The sequence below is a fragment of the Paramisgurnus dabryanus genome, chromosome 18 (assembly GCF_030506205.2).
Source record: "Paramisgurnus dabryanus chromosome 18, PD_genome_1.1, whole genome shotgun sequence".
Taxonomy (NCBI): domain Eukaryota; kingdom Metazoa; phylum Chordata; class Actinopteri; order Cypriniformes; family Cobitidae; genus Paramisgurnus; species Paramisgurnus dabryanus.
The window spans coordinates 30,296,868-30,313,815 of NC_133354.1; the positions used below are offsets into that span (position 1 = coordinate 30,296,868).

Consider the following 16,948-nt stretch of genomic DNA (forward strand, 5'->3'; position numbering starts at 1 on the left):
CAGAGCTGAAGCTAAACTCTGCAGGAAAGTGAATCTTGAGGGCCATAGTTAAGAAACCTCTGGTCTAAAAGTTTGACTTTGCCAATAGAATAGATTCAAAACACTATATTCCAAGACCATTTTTTGTTAGTTTGTTTGTTTCAGCCTCAATAAAAAGTTTTGGTTCTGATATTTGCGGCAAGTTCTAGTAATGGGGTCACATTGTATATAGAGAGCGATAAAGAACAGAGAGACGACCAATGTCACCCGTTCACCCTGTTGCAGATCTGCATGGCCGCAGGGTGTGAGGGAACTGGAGCAGATGCTTTTGTAAGTATGTTGTTTTAGAGAGAGTAGTTGTTGAGGATGTATGCTGATGTGGATGTTAATCAGCCTCATGCAGAGATTTACAGCACACTTTAAGATAGCAGGGGATAAAACAGCTTTGTATGGAAAGTCTTCTAGTATTTAATCAGTAGGATAATCGGTTAAATGTACAATTACACATAGACACTTCTAAAATGTAGACAATATGTAATTCTAAACAAAACATTTATACTCAATCCGAAATAGACATCTTAATCTCCTCATAAAAATAAAACTCAACAATTTACTGAGGTGTAAAGACCTTCCAGCATCTCGTGTCATCTGAACTCATGATGATCTGCTCAACAGGATTCTGACTCCCAAATATTGGCCAGAATTTAAGTCAAAAGCACACACAGGTTTTGGCAGTGAGTTTTATTAAAAGACAGTTAACAATCCTAATCTGAATGATGAGATGAATTTAGATGTTTCTTGATGGTGTGATTTGCTGTGGATGGCTATGGGACAGTTCTCGTGTACCCCCTCTCAAGATGTCTCCTTACACAACACCTGAATCACAGCTTGTTTTGTGTAAATTGCTGACACATTAGGTGGCAGTTTTACTAAACATGGCAAATTTGCATGAAAAGGCTATTTAAAAAAGCGCAGACAGAAGTGGAAATTTTTGCAGGTGATTTTCTGACAAGGTGCAGATTAAAGGTGCAATGTGTACATTTTTTGCTGCATCTTGACGTGAGGTTGCGAATTGCAATTAAAGGCTCAGTCCACCGCTCACCCCTCCCATTCAAAGCACAAAGAAAAGCCGACACAGGTAAAAGATGTCATTGTCTGAGACAGCAAAGAGTAGTCAGTCAAGCAGTGGGGTTAATAAAACATGCTTCATAAAGCAGTTTGTCTGTATAGGGCTACTGTTGAAACATGACAGTGCAAAATGGTGACTTTCCATGTAAAGGGAACCCCAGTAATAAAAAAGTAACGCTTCATTATGTAATGTCGTTATAAACCACTGAAGACAGAGTTATGCACACTACACTTAAACATTCTGAGCGGAGATACACGAGGATTGGAGTTGGGAAACACTGGTTTAGGGTCTGTAACGTTTCAGTCCATCATGTTTTTATCTGTCCATTAAACTCACTATTTGTTTGCTGTGCTCCACTTCCTGTTGGTTTGAAAATAGGCCAAGCTCTGTACAAAGTGTTGCCAGTTTTACTGCCTTGCCGATCATTTATTACTATTGCCTGTATTTCACGTGCACTGTCCCTTTGTCTGTTCATTGGTTTGCTCCTATTTTGTAACTTAGCTTTGATTTGTTTACTGATTTCTTGCCTCCGAGTGTATTAGACAATCTGCGTTTAGTTTCTGAATGGTTTGTCTTGTTTGTCTTTGACAATAAACCACATCAGCAAAAATGATTCAAGCTAACCTCATTACAGGGAGCAACTGCATTACAAGAGCACAGTGGTGGTTCGTTGACAGAATCAAATCAGTTCAAAAAATATGTATATATTTTGATACATGTCCAAACACTAGTAATATTAGGTTAAGCAAATCTGAATAGGCAGCACTAAAAATCAATAACCTGAATAACAATACCCACAGAAACCAAATACAGACAACCAATGAGGTTGAAGAAATGAGGACACATTACATTTCAGTCATAAAAAATCCAATAACTCTTGTGTTCATAGACCTTGGTCTGATGGGTGTAACAGGTTAGGGTGTAGACCAAGAATGATGATAGTGATGTTAGGTTCTTGAACGAATCGTTCTTTTCTCAGGAAGTAACCGGTCGAGTCGGTTCACAAATCAAACTGAATCGAACTTTAGTTTTGGGCATAGGTTTCGGGCTGATGACGCAGATCGCCAAGCCGAAATAGCATGTCGGACTAAAAAAGAACCAAACAAAGTTTGTCGATGATTGCCGAGGGGAGGATTGTCGATGATTCTGGCGGATGAGTTGCTGACACTGCGTGTGAATCACCGAGGATTTGAACAAGCCTGATGCGTGAAGTTCCTTGTTTTATTCGTTTCTTGATATGGTTGTTTTATTAAAAAGCTTGAATTTAAATACGATTTATTGTGCATGCAAATCATATTTTATTTGTTTAAGGAAAACCAATTAGTTTAAAAGACAAAGTTGATTTATTCTTTATACTTATATGTACAACACTTCCGCAATTGTGTTTACACCTATGAGTGTCTTTTAGGAATCTTATCCAATTTGTAGGCTAGTCAAAACTGGTCAGTTGTATCTGTCATTTACGATCCGATTGAAACACAAACATTACTAACTTGTGAATGAAAGGCAATAAATCAGCTATGCCTTCACAAAAACAACTTTTTATTTGAATGTTTTAATGTGTTGACACAGACGACTTTATTTGAATGTTTCATTGATACAAGTAGTTAGAAAATAAATGCGTAGCGATGTCATTTCTTGATGTCTTCAGGAACCGGTGCGGTGAAGCGGCTTTTTGAACCGGTTCAATGAGCTAAAATGTCCGAAAAGAGCCGGCTCGCGGAAATGAATCGGACTTTGCATCACTGGATGATGATTATAAAATAAACAATAACTTTAATACACAGATAAACATTTACACATACACAGCAAAATAAAAGGAATGAATCAATATTGCAGTCTTTTTATAGTGATAAGGTGATGAGGGTCAGATGATGGTGATTAAAAATGACGATCAGGTGAGGGAGAGTGGAGGATGATGAGAAATACAGACTACATTTACACGTGGGCAGCTATTTTCGTAAACAACCTCTACAGTTTCAAAAACAATTTTGTGCACACATGTCAGTTTTCATAAAAGTGTTCATTGACACGTACCCGTGTATATATGGTGTAACGAGAAGCTCAAGCCCACGTAAGCCAATCAGAAAACAGCAACAATCACTTCTTGTTCCTGTTTTGAACAAGGTCACACTTTTGCCGTAGATGCGAGCTCTGGCGCATACTGTGACGTTGGCCGCCTAAACATCCTTTTGTCTCAGATTACATGCAAGCGTGTAATCAAAGATTTTCCAAATCTCCACTCTGGCCGGAGTTTTTAGAAAGAATCGGATTCAGATGCGAGTTCTCCGTTTGCATGTAAACAAAGAGCGCAAACGAAGGGAAATGTCTCAGTTTTTCAAAATAATCATGTACGTGTAAACAGGGCCACGGATACAAATAAAAACACAGATGACCCCACCTCTCCATAAACCGCTTTCACTTTGGCCTGCTCCTAAACTTTTCTGGACCGCCAGAAGTCAAGGGAAGAGGTCATAACACTCTGTACACATTTATATGCATATCCCTATTACCATATGAATTATGCAGAAATTATGCAGTTTGTTAGTTTGCCTGCATTTATTTGATCTAATTTTAGCTCATTTTCTCTGTATTGATGAAAGTGACATTGCCCTGAGCACAAGTTTAAAAAACATTTTGAGCCCCATTAAAGTATTAGTTTGTGTTACACTGCATAAATAAAGTCATAAACATATTTGATGGCATGACGGTGAATAAATGAGAGAGAATATATATTTATATCTGAGTCAACTATCAATTCATATCTTTAAGACAATAATATCCCAAACAATACACCAAATATTGATTATACAGTCTGAACAGATTTCATTGGGTCTATAGTACTTTGATGAAAAATAACCATGTGAAGGTCGCGGTCAGATAAAAAAATCAGATCAAGTTCTGTCTAGTGTTAAAACTACAGTGTTTAACTAATGTGCCACAAAAGACATGTTTTCACAACTCAATATACAATGTTGTGACGATTTTACAATAGGTGTGTTCAAGTTCATGCGGCGCTACGCAGACCGATCGGCGAGGTTATCGCTTGCAGTCAAGGGAGGAGTTTAAGACGGAGCCAACAAGTCGGACACCTGTTGCTTGCTGTAGTGACGTGTGCACCATGTTTCCTTTTTTTTCATCGGGAATGAAGTGAATAAGATGGTGAATTTGTCAAAAAACAAATCTTTTAATAGAAATTGCAACCAGAAACAATTTATATTTAATATTTTAGTTGCTGTTTATACTTTATGCCCAAAAATAATGGGAAGCCTAGATATTTAAAATGGTTTTTCCCTTTTTTCATCTATTTAGTATCACATGACACTATATTGCATATTCAGGTATATTAAGGAATTTTACCTGTTATTAAAACATGAATTTATAATGTTTATTAGTGGAACTGAAAGGAACTGAAAATTGTACCTGGAAATAGGAATTTATAGGAAATAGGAACTTAGGATTTTCAGTTTAGACAGCTCAAACGTGTTTTACTCTAGGACTAGCCTTTAGCCTTGTTTATTAAACTGGGGGTAGCTGTGTTGTTGTAAGTTTAATGTGAAGTCTTGTTAATGCATCATTCATATTTAAAGGAACAGTATGTAAGAAATGTATATCAATTAATCATAAAATGGCTCTGATATGCCACTAAACATTAAGAAATCATTTTCATTTCAAATACTTATATCACTGACAACAGTGGTCTGGCCAGGATATTGTCATTTAAAAGGTGGAGATGCAGCCCTCAACTGATGTTTATGTTGTCATTTTGTGTATTGGCCACCATTTGTATGATTGCAGTACCAGTTTTAGCCACAAATTTTGTGAATGCAATATCAGTTTTGGGAATAATCCTACATACTGTTCCTTTAATTTATTCACTTGTTTGTCTTGTCCTTTAAACACTCTTTTCAAATTTACTGCAACTGCGCTGGATACCTGAAGTAATTTTATCTTATGGATGATGAGCTTCTCCAAAATGTTATCTGTCATTTTAAATACGCACTTTAAATTGAAATAGATTTGATTGGCTGTCAATGGTTTATCGGTTATCATTTGGGGAAAAAAATCGATTTGAAAGTGATCTCGTTTCTATCTTTAATGTTGTAGTTGTGGTGTGTGAAAGCAGCTATTCTCTTAATGCAGAATGATTTTTAAAACAATATTAGTTATAGTTATAGTCCAAAGTGTGAACGTCCCTTTTTAAACTTTTATGTTTATAGATATTCAAGATTTTTTATTTGCCACATACAATAGAACATATGTTAGAGAAAACACTCTAGAGCAGTAATTCACATTCTCAAAGTGTGGTCCGCCAAACCCCCCCAGTGGTCCGCCAAAAGATGACCTAGGCAAGTGTTTATACAATCGTCACTTATTTAAGTAGATTTTTAATGCACTTGCGAAACTGTGATATCAGTTCTTGCCTTTCTGTTTTAATAATGTAAAAATGGATCAGTTGGCTAAACCAAAGAGGAGTCAAAATAAAAGATCAAGCGTCAACTGAAAGCAGCTAAAATCCACAGATCTATTAGTTTTGTAATGTACTAGTTTTTGTTCATGTGTAAAATCCCTGTAATTTCAGTGATTTTGGACATTAAGGGGAACATTTTTTTTTCAGTATTTTATTGTTACCATAGTTACAACCATAGACTTCATATACCCACCTCAGTCTTAAATTAATGGCTCTTTGGAATGACATTAAGTGGGACCTAGGCTGTTACAGTATGTTTAATTGCATTTTTTTTCACATGTGCAGTTTGTTGTTCATATTAAGCTGCAACTTATTTCACATTTACTTTATCAAATGAAATAAAATTCATATAATAATTTCTGAACATTGCATTGCATTTGTTTTTAAAAAATTAGTTTTTGACTTGAAACAGTTGCATATTAAACTTAAACTTAGCTTATCCTTCCTATGTTGATGTTTTTTGGGGGAGTGTTAGAGTCAGATTGTGTTAGGTGGTCCTCAGAAAAAAATTGGAAGATAAAGTGGTCCTTGGGCTGAAAAAGTTTGAGAAACACTGCTCTAGGCACTAGTGATGAGTAGAAAACATTACATCTGTCGATCAGATACAGATGACGAGTACAGTAAGTGTAAAACAATAAATATGACAGTGACTTACCGTGTTCATCCAGTAAAATGTTGTCTGGTTTTATGTCTCTGTGAACACACAAATAAAGCAAATATCATAGGGACAATCGGTTTAAAACGGTTTAAAAACATTTTAGGGCAAATGAAAACAAGCACACAGTCACATAAACTTCTGTAAAAATCTGACAGGGATAAAGATGTAAAAAAGTGAAGTGTGTTTGTGTGTGAACTCAAGTCAATTTGCATTGTTGCATTACAGTATATCAGAAAATAACCTGTACCTGTGAAGCATATAGTTAGGATCATATATAAGTGAAAATAACAGTTTAAGGCAAACTAATATAATGTAGCTTATAAAACAGAGTTATGCTACAGTTAACAACAATAAAGACAACCAGGACACTAAAAAAAAATAAAGCCAAAGGAGAATCTGAGCTGATTTACATCAAGATGAGCAGATGAGATAATCCTGACAGTAAACCACAGATACAGAGTCAGGTGTGAAACTTCAACGCTCTGTTATGTGCAAAACTAGCTGACATTTACACACAGGCCACACATTACACCTGATTCTGCACAATTTCGTTTGGCAACGGTTGTCATGGTAACCTGACTCCTGTCAATCAATTCAATCGTCTGCTGACGATTCTGTCTTCTGTAAATAAGGACTTCATAGATAATATAGGGTTTTATCATTTGCAGATGTATCTTAGTGATCTGATGGTTTCTTTCATGGTTTCTTTATTTGCAGCAGCGAAGGATACATCTCATGCATCCTCAGACTTCCTATGAAAGAAGGACGCATCTTACTTGCTTTTCTGAAACGAGACAGCCTTATGCGTATGCAACCTTTGATCGTGACCTCCACAGGACACAGCCTACTGAAACAAGACACAGCTACTGTAGTAATGTTTCATGTGTAAGAGAGAACACATGCACCACACGTTTTTATAAAATATTTGAATCAGTAATGTTGTCTCATTGTTTTATTGACAGGAATATTAATTTGTGTTTCGAGAGTCTTTTGTGGATTATTAAATGTGTGTTTTTTTCTTGTTTATAATGTTTGTAATGCTATGGATGACTCTTCGTGATTATTAAAGGTTTTTATCCACACATTGAAAGTGTGATGTTTGTGAGTCTTTCTCTCTGTGTTCTTGTTTATTTTGACTCTTGCAATCTTGAAATGCAATGATCTTTACTGTTATAACTGTTAAATGTGTTCGCCTGAAGAAATGAAGTCATATACACCTGGCATCAATGTGAGTAAATGATGGGCTAATTTTCATTTTGGGGTGAACTGTTCCTTTGAATCAATAGCTGGGAGTCTGTGACTAAAGTGATAAAACATTGTGATGTGAGAAACCTCAAGCCTGCACAAGAGAACACAAAATAAATCACTTTTCATAGGCAGTGTTTCATATTTATTTTCTCTGTATGAAGATTTTAGAGACGTTTGAAATTGACTCAAATCTGCCCTACTCTCAAAACAATGTTTTTAATCCCAAACTTCACTTGGACAGAAGCTTCATAAGTTTTGTTTTGTTTGGTCATCAATATGGAGTATTATTTGCCTTTTAGCAAATTCATAAAGTTGAATAAATGCTTAAATAATATTGATATGCAAAGCAGTGTTTCTATTTTGAATATATTATTATTATTAAACAGTATATAGAGGTTCTGGCTTTCAGAATTGAAAAATAAAATTTTTATTTATCAGTTCAAGCAGCAGGTTTCAGCACAGACTGCTTTATAACTCAGCAATTGATCAACTCTACCGGAGAAGATGTGAAGACTGAAATTATATTTTCATTTATCATCAACATCTTCTGTCATAAATGCTGAATCTCTATTAAGATCAATTTTTGCTATAATATCATAAAGGTGATTGATCCTTAAAGTGTTATGAGAAGAAGTTACACTCAGTGTTACCTGAGCACCCTGAGAGCAAACTGATCCAGCAGACTCTTCTTTCGCTTGACTAATCCAACAACCTATTAGGAGGATCTAATGACCTCATTACATGAGCGATCATGATGAGGTCTGTAAGTGATCTGTCCTGCTGCCGCTCACCTGATCCCCACATGCATCTACTGAGAAACAGAAGGACAACTGACACAATAAACTCCTCGGTCAGCGAGATGACATTTGTCAGATGTGCTGGAGATGAAGAGAAAGTCACATGAGCTCTTTAATGTCTCATTTCTAGTTACCTAAACTAAATGCAAGCACAAAAGTAACTGTTAATCCCCCCAAAAAACTACATAAAACATTACTGAGTAATAAACACTAACAAGTCTTCCTGATTATTTACCCACCACATTTGGATGAAATGAAAATATACATGAAAATTAATTTGTATGTATTTCTGATTGTTTTGGCAATTCAGACTAATTTAACTATTTAAAGTTTTAACGCTGGGTTTTCCTCCGTCTCACATCAGCGCATTATGAGAGATTTGTTAGTGTTCTGTTATATATCCGACTTTATTTGGATAATACAAAGCTAAGGAAACAGACACGGGCAATGAAATGAAACGGAGAACATTTATTATATGCGATGCTCTGTGTAAAATGAACCGGATGGCTGCATTAAAGCAGTAGGTCCACTTTATGAAGTGTTGTTAAATTAAGATCATAATTTACAGTCAGCAATAAGATATCAAGTCAGCTTACATTATTTGAAAAATAATGGAGCCGGAGGAGGCAGACCCAACCATGGCTTTATAATGTCCCTTGCGCGCACTGCACCTCTACGTGGATCGCACACAAAGCCTCAGGACCTCAGACCAGCTCTTTGTTTGTTACGGTGGTCAGCAGAGAGGGAAAGCTGTCACTAAGCAGAGAAAGTCTCATTGGATAGTTGAAACTATAGCCCTTGCTTATAATCTGCAGGGCATTCCTTGTCCATTTAAATTGAGAGCTCACTCTACTAGAAGTGTTGCCTCATCTTGGGCTCTTGCTCGTGGTTCCTCGCTAACCGACATCTGCAGAGCTGCTGGTTGGGCAACACCTAACACGTTCATTAGGTTTTACAGTGTTCGTGTCGAGCTGGTCTCCTCTCAGGTTCTCTATTCATCTGGGAGATCACTGAGCACCCGCTCGCATGTCGGCTTGCAGCCTCCGACTGACGCTACACAATAACTGTCAGTATGGAAGGCCATCCAGTCAAAATGCGTAACGGTTTGATTGACTTTCCTCCGCTGCCCCTGTTAGCCTGATGTTGCGGAGCATCCGCTGTCAGCCTCTCACTAGCTGCATGTGTGAACTTATGTGTTTGGCTCGGGCATCCACATTGCGTCCCACCGGGTTCCTTTGTGAGTATTTTCCGTGGGGTTAATCCTACTAGCCCACGTTTCCCTCAGCAGAGCCCTGCTTTGCTTACACAGCCACGTCTGTCTTTTATACCTCAACTACGGTTGACTTTCGCCCACCAATAGCCCTTAACAGGGCGGTGGTTTCCGCAGCGTTCCTATCCCGCTCAGATAGGGCACTTCCCAGTCGCTGGCACTAATGTGGGGTTAAAGGAACATCTAGTGCACTGACTTCTGCCTTAAATCCTATTCTCCATCTCCTTAAGTGGAACCGGAGGGCTTAATGCAGACACTGGAAGAGGTCAGCCCCAGTGGCGTTTTGGTAGGGATTCCCAATTCGTCGGTCACAACGTAATGTCGTTGTAACCAACTGAAAGGGAACGTCTCGGTTACAAATGTAACCCTCGTTCCCTGAAGGAAGGGAACGAAGACGTCACGTCCCGTCGCCACAGGGTTGCTCCCTGCTGTTTACGGCCGGTCACGTTTTCCGGCTTTTTCAGCGAAATGAAGCTAATTTCCCTATTTGCACCTGCTGCTTATATACGCACCTGGTGGGGCGGCGCCAGCATTATGCAAATATCTCAATGCCAAGTTCATTTGCGTTCTGTAGTAAACGAAGCAGATGGGTCTCTCTAACTGAGTTCCCAATTCGTCGGTCCCGACGTGACGTCTCCGTTCCCTTCCTTCATACGTAATCAAGACGTTCTCAGTCGTCTCTTATTTTGACAGATGCACACTTATGCTGCATGCTTCATAAAATGCGCTAATTAGTTTGGTTGAATCTGTCTATCTAAACCTGGGCTGGGTTCCACTCCAAATTTGTATTCCTTTGCCTCGCAAACTTCCCTCAGTCTTGTTGACTCAGATGTGCATCACTGCATACGTAGCACGAGTGTACGCTGCTGGAGGAACACTTGAAATGGGTTTAAATGGAACACACTGAACCCTGATCACTCAGGGTAAATTAAGTGCAAAGAAGTACTACGAGATCAATTTGAAAACTGCATGCATCGGGTGAGTTGCTGTTGTGACATCACAATCGTGGGGTGGTCTATGGAGCAGTCTGAAGTGCTTTGTATGCTCTGTTACATTGTGTTTTCATGTGTTGAGCACATGGCTTTTGGTCGTTTCTGTCATGTTCTCTTCTCTTTTCAGTCTTGGCCACACCCTCTTGTTTCATCATTTATTTTCTGATTCACTTGCTCACCTGTTTCCTGATTCCCCTTCTTCTTTCCTTTCCTATTTAATGCCCTTGTGTTATCTGTCCTCTGCTGCTTTGTTCCTACGTCTAGTATTTTCTTTAATCTCTCATGGGTATTTTTGTTTTATAGCCTTGTTGGGATTTCTGGACCTTTGTTTATTGCTCAGTTTTGTTATTTTATTACTGAAGACTCTTTTATTTGTGTGCTGTCAGGTCCTGTCAGAAAGCAAAGTTTAAAGCAAAAATAAAACGTTTTCTGGAGCATTCATTATTGATATGAAGACTGAAGTTAAGAAAATAGCTTTAAATAAGTTTTAGTAATAGTTACGAAACCTATTGTATGGGGTTAGGTGTTTTTAGTAAGAAAGTCATTTGTTTGGGGTCTCATATATTCAAATGTTTAACCGGGCATCACATAATATCTGGACTTCAATCTAGATTTAGTCATTTTGGTGGGTTACATGTGCAGGTGAGGATTGTGTGAAATAGATTACAACACAATAGATAAACCGTATTGAAATAATGAAACTACAGAAAACAAAAATAAAACATGCCGAACATGTACGTGTAGAACTTTTGTCCTTTTTAAAATATATTTAAGTAGTGATAAATTAATAGATATGATTAAAATAAACACATTGAATTACACAGTTTAGTCCCTTATTAATACATGTAACTCAAAAGTTAGAGTCATGATTCAATAAAAGCTGCTCTTCCTTATCCTCATCCCTAAAGATCATCTTAATTGAAAAGCTCTCAAGTGTTAATAATTTAAACAGCTTAAAGCAGAAAAACAGGATGTATTATTTTCATCTCAGACAGTCTGCTGGAACAGAAACGGTCATCTCAAGGGGGTGCTCGTGTTAGGGATGGAAATGCTTTCAAGCGTGCTATGATAAATAAAATATCAAAACATAAGGTAAGGAGGTTTGTTAAAATCTGATGCTTTCCTCTGCTTCTCCGTGCAGCATCAGACACAGCTGACATCAACACATCAACAGGGTCACACACCGGGCGAGAAGCCCAGCGTGACGTCCAGGACAACTCACAAATATTCTGCATGTGTGAGCTCAAGTTCAAAGTGCACTCCTGATGAAAGTTTTGGCCAGTTTTAAGTATTTGTATTAAACAATAGGTGAACATTGAATACTAATAAAAATTACTTAAAGGGGGGGATAACAGTATTTCATGCAATCTGACTTATTAACAGAATAATAAGTCAGAATGCCTCGGCCTCGTGCCAGCCGTGACGATATAAAAAAAACATCACACTCCTACTTGAGCGATATTGCTTAAATATATCATGGCCATACAGGCTAATGTAGTTTCAATTATAAAGGAGACACTACAGGTGAATAGAGTTATATTAGTTTTTTAATAACACCATCACCACATTAATATGCAAATTGGATGTTTACAAATTATAATATGCTAATGAGCATACATTTAACAAGGCATTGTATAAAATAGGGAAAAAATAACGAAGCAAGTAGATCACCACACAACTTCATCAAGAGTGTGAGAGAATTAAAATAAATTGATAAGGATGGCAGAGTTATGTTCATAATATGTAATGTTTTTTTAAAGGTTTGTTGGTTAATTATGATAAGTGCCCTATTTTCCGCTTGGGCTCCTGCCCCAGAAAATGTCTGCGCATGTGGCTGTGTATTTTAACACAATATGGCAGGCTGTTTTGACCGCTCAGCATCCAGGGCCATAATAAGATGATCTATCCTGTCATTGCACACACTGACAATGCGTCTCAAGTTTCTTTGGCATCATGCTGACAGTAAAGAGATTCATCTAGTGCTCTGCTCCCATCACTACACAAAAACATTTAGCTTTGGTTTCACAGACAAGGCTTAGCTAAAGCCAAGACCAGGCCTTAAATTAAATTAAGATACTTAAGCATCTTTAATAAACATGCCTTAGAAAAAGATGAGACAAATCAATGGCACTGGCTTAAGATCTGTTAGTAAAAGTTATTATCAGTTAAGACAGCTCAAACATGTTTTAGTCTAGGACTAACCTTAACCCTTGTCTGGGAAACCAGGGTTTAGTCCCACATGTCAACAGTTAGACCATTGGTGTTCAGTTTTACTGAAGATTGTTTCTTAACTCAGCCAAAAAGGGTTGTCCAACAGATGGCATGGCATGCACAAATCATACTAAATTTTATCTGACATAAAGTAATAGCTGAAGATGTATGGAGGAAATAGTTTGTGGATACTGACTTTTTTGCAGCTATCTGCAATGAGCAGAAAAAAAGGAAATTAAATACTGTATTATACTCCAACTTCTTAATATTACATAATATTACACTTTATTGTATTATTGTATTTATTGTTTTTATCTGATGGTCAAGGGTAGAAATTTCTCTTCATATACATCTTTTGTACTGAATTTGCTTTTGCTTTATATCAAAGCAGCTGACCAGGCATTCTTGGCCTTTCTTCATGTTTGCCTTAGGTTGGAATGATTAAAAATGCCATAGAATGTAAAACTGTACTCACGTAGGCACAGATGAATAATATAATAGTTAATAATATAATAAGTTCAATAATAAAAATAATTTGTTACATTTATATAGTGCTTTTCTGCAGCACTTACATTTATATATTTGTTACTGCTGATTTAGCGCTATATGCTAGTTAATGCTATATGCTAGCATTTAGGCAGTAGTTCTACTATTGACGTTACAGTTACGTTTTGCAGGTCCATACTGGAAAAAAACACAAACCTACCAACCTACCAAAATGTTCATTAACAATCTCCAAACAATTAATTATTCCTCAGAATATGTATCTTCGTCTGATCCAGGCTTAAACATAAGGTCTGTTACTGTAGTAGCTGCTCTGAGAAACAGCCAATCAGTGCAGATCTCAACATTATAATTCATGACCCTTTGAAATAAGGTAATAATAGACCATTTTAAATCTAAAGGCAAATCCTAGGGTTGTAAATGGACATGTAAAAAGTAGTACAACTGTGATAAAACAATAACGAAAAGAAAAACATTGTCTTTGTGTCATTTTAGAAATTTGGGATTCAAATACCAGTGTTAGGTGCCACATTCCCAGTCCATATAGAAACCAGCCTTATCTACAATTATACATTAACATACAAAAACATTACTCTATATATATATATAAAGATCTCCTTATTGTTTGTAGCTACTGTAGATGCTAGCACATTTCTTTAACCAGTTGTGGTTGCTACTAGTTGTGGCATAACTGGACTAAATGTCATGTAGTTGAGAGAGAATCATTACCTGTGAATGATGCGTTTGTTGCGCAAGTAGTGCAAAGCGAGGGCGATTTCACACACATAGTGCTTCACTGTGCTCTCTGTAAAGTGAACGTTCTGTTGCAGGTGGTAACGTAGATCTCCGCCCAACAGCAGGTCAACTACCATGAACATGTCTTCTTCATCCTGAAATGAGTACCTGTGTTAAGAAAACACAACAGCTGAAAGATTACTCAATACACAGACACACTTTTTTTCATAAAAATAAGTCCATCAAATGAAAATATTTATCCTGCCAATAAACATACAGACATGGTCAAAAACTTTAACCTTAAAGGACAAGTTCGGTATTTTAGACTTAAAGCCCTGTTTTCAGATTGTTTATGGTCAAATAGAATGGTTTTGACTGAAATTTCGACATTTTCGGCTGCCCTGAGAATTTTCGCGTGTTTGTGTTTCAGCTCAGACCTCTACAATGGGTTTATAGGTGCACTGGAACAATCCTTCCTAAAATGCATTAAACTTTCGTTTACAAAGACGTGAAACTCACCGAGTGGTCAGGGGTGTTCACTGATATGCTCACACAAAAATCGCTGCAAAAGATGCTTTCCAACAGCTGTTTTAGCATTCGTTGTTAACTTGTGGACCTATTTCCCCAAACGCCTCACACCCGTACATTCTTCCGCTTAGAGCTTGAATAATAAACACTCCAGCCCAGGTGGTGGCGCTAATCCGCCTTTGCCAATTGCAAGAATAGAAACAAAGTTCCCGGCGCGGAGTAATACCGTACCTCACAGGACGTCTAATACAGTCAATGGAGTTGGTAAAAACTACGATAAAACCTGTTGGAATGCGTCTTTTGGAGCGATTTTTGTGTGAGCATACCAGTGAACACCCCTGACCACTCGGTGAGTTTCACGTCTTTGTAAACGAAAGTTTAATGCATTTTAGGAAGGATTGTTCCAGTGCACCTATAAACCCATTGTAGAGGTCTGAGCTGAAACACAAACACGCGAAAATTCTCAGGGCAGCCGAAAATGTCGAAATTTCAGTCAAAACCATTCTATTTGACCATAAACAATCTGAAAACAGGGCTTTAAGTCTAAAATACCGAACTTGTCCTTTAACACAACATTAAAAAAGTTGGAGTTTTTCAGATTTTCATGTGCAAGAGAAATCCAATGACATCCCGCAAGGAGAAAGAGAAATGAAAGAGATGAATGAAGAATGTCCAAATGGAGGATTATGGGATTTTTAGTTAAAGATAACAGAGCAGATGAATGGAGATTATGACATAATGAGACTGGAGTTAATAAACAAAAGTAGAATTTTCAATTTTGGGGGAAAGTGTTCCCTTTAAAAAAAAACACAGAAACACAAATCTAAACAGCCACACAGCCCAACATCAAGAACTCAAGAACCCTATACAGTTTATCATATATATTTTAAAAGTATTACACAAGTAAATCTTAACCTGCTTAGACATTACTACCTGACGCACATTACTACCTGACGTGCCTACGAATTGGCCAGGTACCACCGTTCACTTTAAAACCCAGACAGTCCTTTGTTGGTGGAGCAGTGACATGGATGTGTCACGAAGAACAAAGAGGACCAAAGGCAAATTAGCAGGTGAGTCTTTTGCTTTAATATACACAGTTCGAGCCGTACAGGTAGTGGTACTTGGGAAATAAGAGTTTAAAACAAAACATAGGCAAAGCCACTCAGGTTATGTAACTTAGGAGGTCACAGTCCTTTAAAAGGTAAAGCAAAACTTGTCCGCGTGGCTGTGTAACCAAGGGTAGGCAGACAGACTTGGCCGACTCCGCGGCGTTCAAAAGCAGGCTGTGACCGGCTGCGGCAGCAGCGACGGGCTCGTGAGAGAGAGGGGAAATACTGGAGCGCCTGAGTAGCCTAGGCTCGTTCCACACACCTCCTCAGCAGAGTAACTGTACAGAGAGCAGACTGGGTAACACACAGGAGAAACTGCTTATCACTGATATTAACAAAGACTCGACTCGACAGGACAGGACAGGAGCACGGCTCCGTATCTAACACAGAGTGAGACACAACACAACGTGACCATCAAATAATAATCCAACAGAGGAAGGGAAAAAGAGGGAACTATATATAGGGAGGTAAATAACAAGATGAGGAGCAGGTGAGGAAATGAGGAACACCTGGGGGAAGCGCTAATAGGTTAACAAGCGAGTAAATGAGAAGAGGTAAAATAGAGAAAGAACCCAAAGACGTAACAGTATCCCCCCCTCAAAGTGCGTCCCGGGCAGGAATCCAGTATCTCTCCTCCGGACCGTAACCTTCCCAATCTACCAGAAACTGACGACCACGACCCCGGGGGCGGACATCAAGGAGTCTACGGACACGATAGACAGGGGAACCCTCTATGCGAATAGGGGTGGTAACGGGGCGAGGGGGGGGGGCGAATGACGGGCTTGAGACATGAGACATGAAACACCGGATGAACGCGACGAAGGTTAGAGGGCAACCGGAGCTTAACAGAAACAGGGCTAAGAATCTTAACGATACGAAATGGTCCAATAAACTTGGGGGCGAGCTTGCGCGAGGGGAATTGGAGAGGGAGATTGAGGGTGGAAAGCCAAACCCTTTGTCCGCACGTATAACGCGGACTCTTAATGTGATGCCTATTGGCAGCACGACGGGTAGCGGACCGAGACTTACAAAGAGCGGACCTAACCGGTCTCCAGGTGCGTTTGCAGCGTTCGATAAAAGCCTTGACAGAGGGCGCCTTAGATTCAGTATTGGAGGCTGAAAACAGCGGGGGTTGGTACCCTAGACAGCTCTGAAAGGGCGATAAACCGGTGGCAGAAGATGGAGCGGAGTTATAAGCATATTCTGCCCACGGGAGCTGTTCGGACCAAGAGGCGGGGTTGCGAAAAGCGAGACTGCGTAAGATGCGCCCTATAGTCTGATTAGCGCGTTCAGCCTGTCCATTGGTTTGCGGAT

General features: G+C 38.5%; 1 protein-coding gene across 1 annotated transcript in view; it reads right to left on the minus strand.

Annotated features, from left to right (window-relative positions):
• Window positions 1-16,948, minus strand: part of stk32a (serine/threonine kinase 32A) — a 68,793-nt gene that overhangs the window by 18,770 nt on the left and 33,075 nt on the right. The window contains exons 5-6 of the mRNA XM_065287599.2: window positions 13,989-14,162; window positions 6,235-6,272 (exon numbers count right to left, since the gene is read on the minus strand). Of these exons, the coding sequence (XP_065143671.1) occupies window positions 6,235-6,272; window positions 13,989-14,162 (212 nt within the window). The remainder of the gene's footprint in view (window positions 1-6,234; window positions 6,273-13,988; window positions 14,163-16,948) is intronic.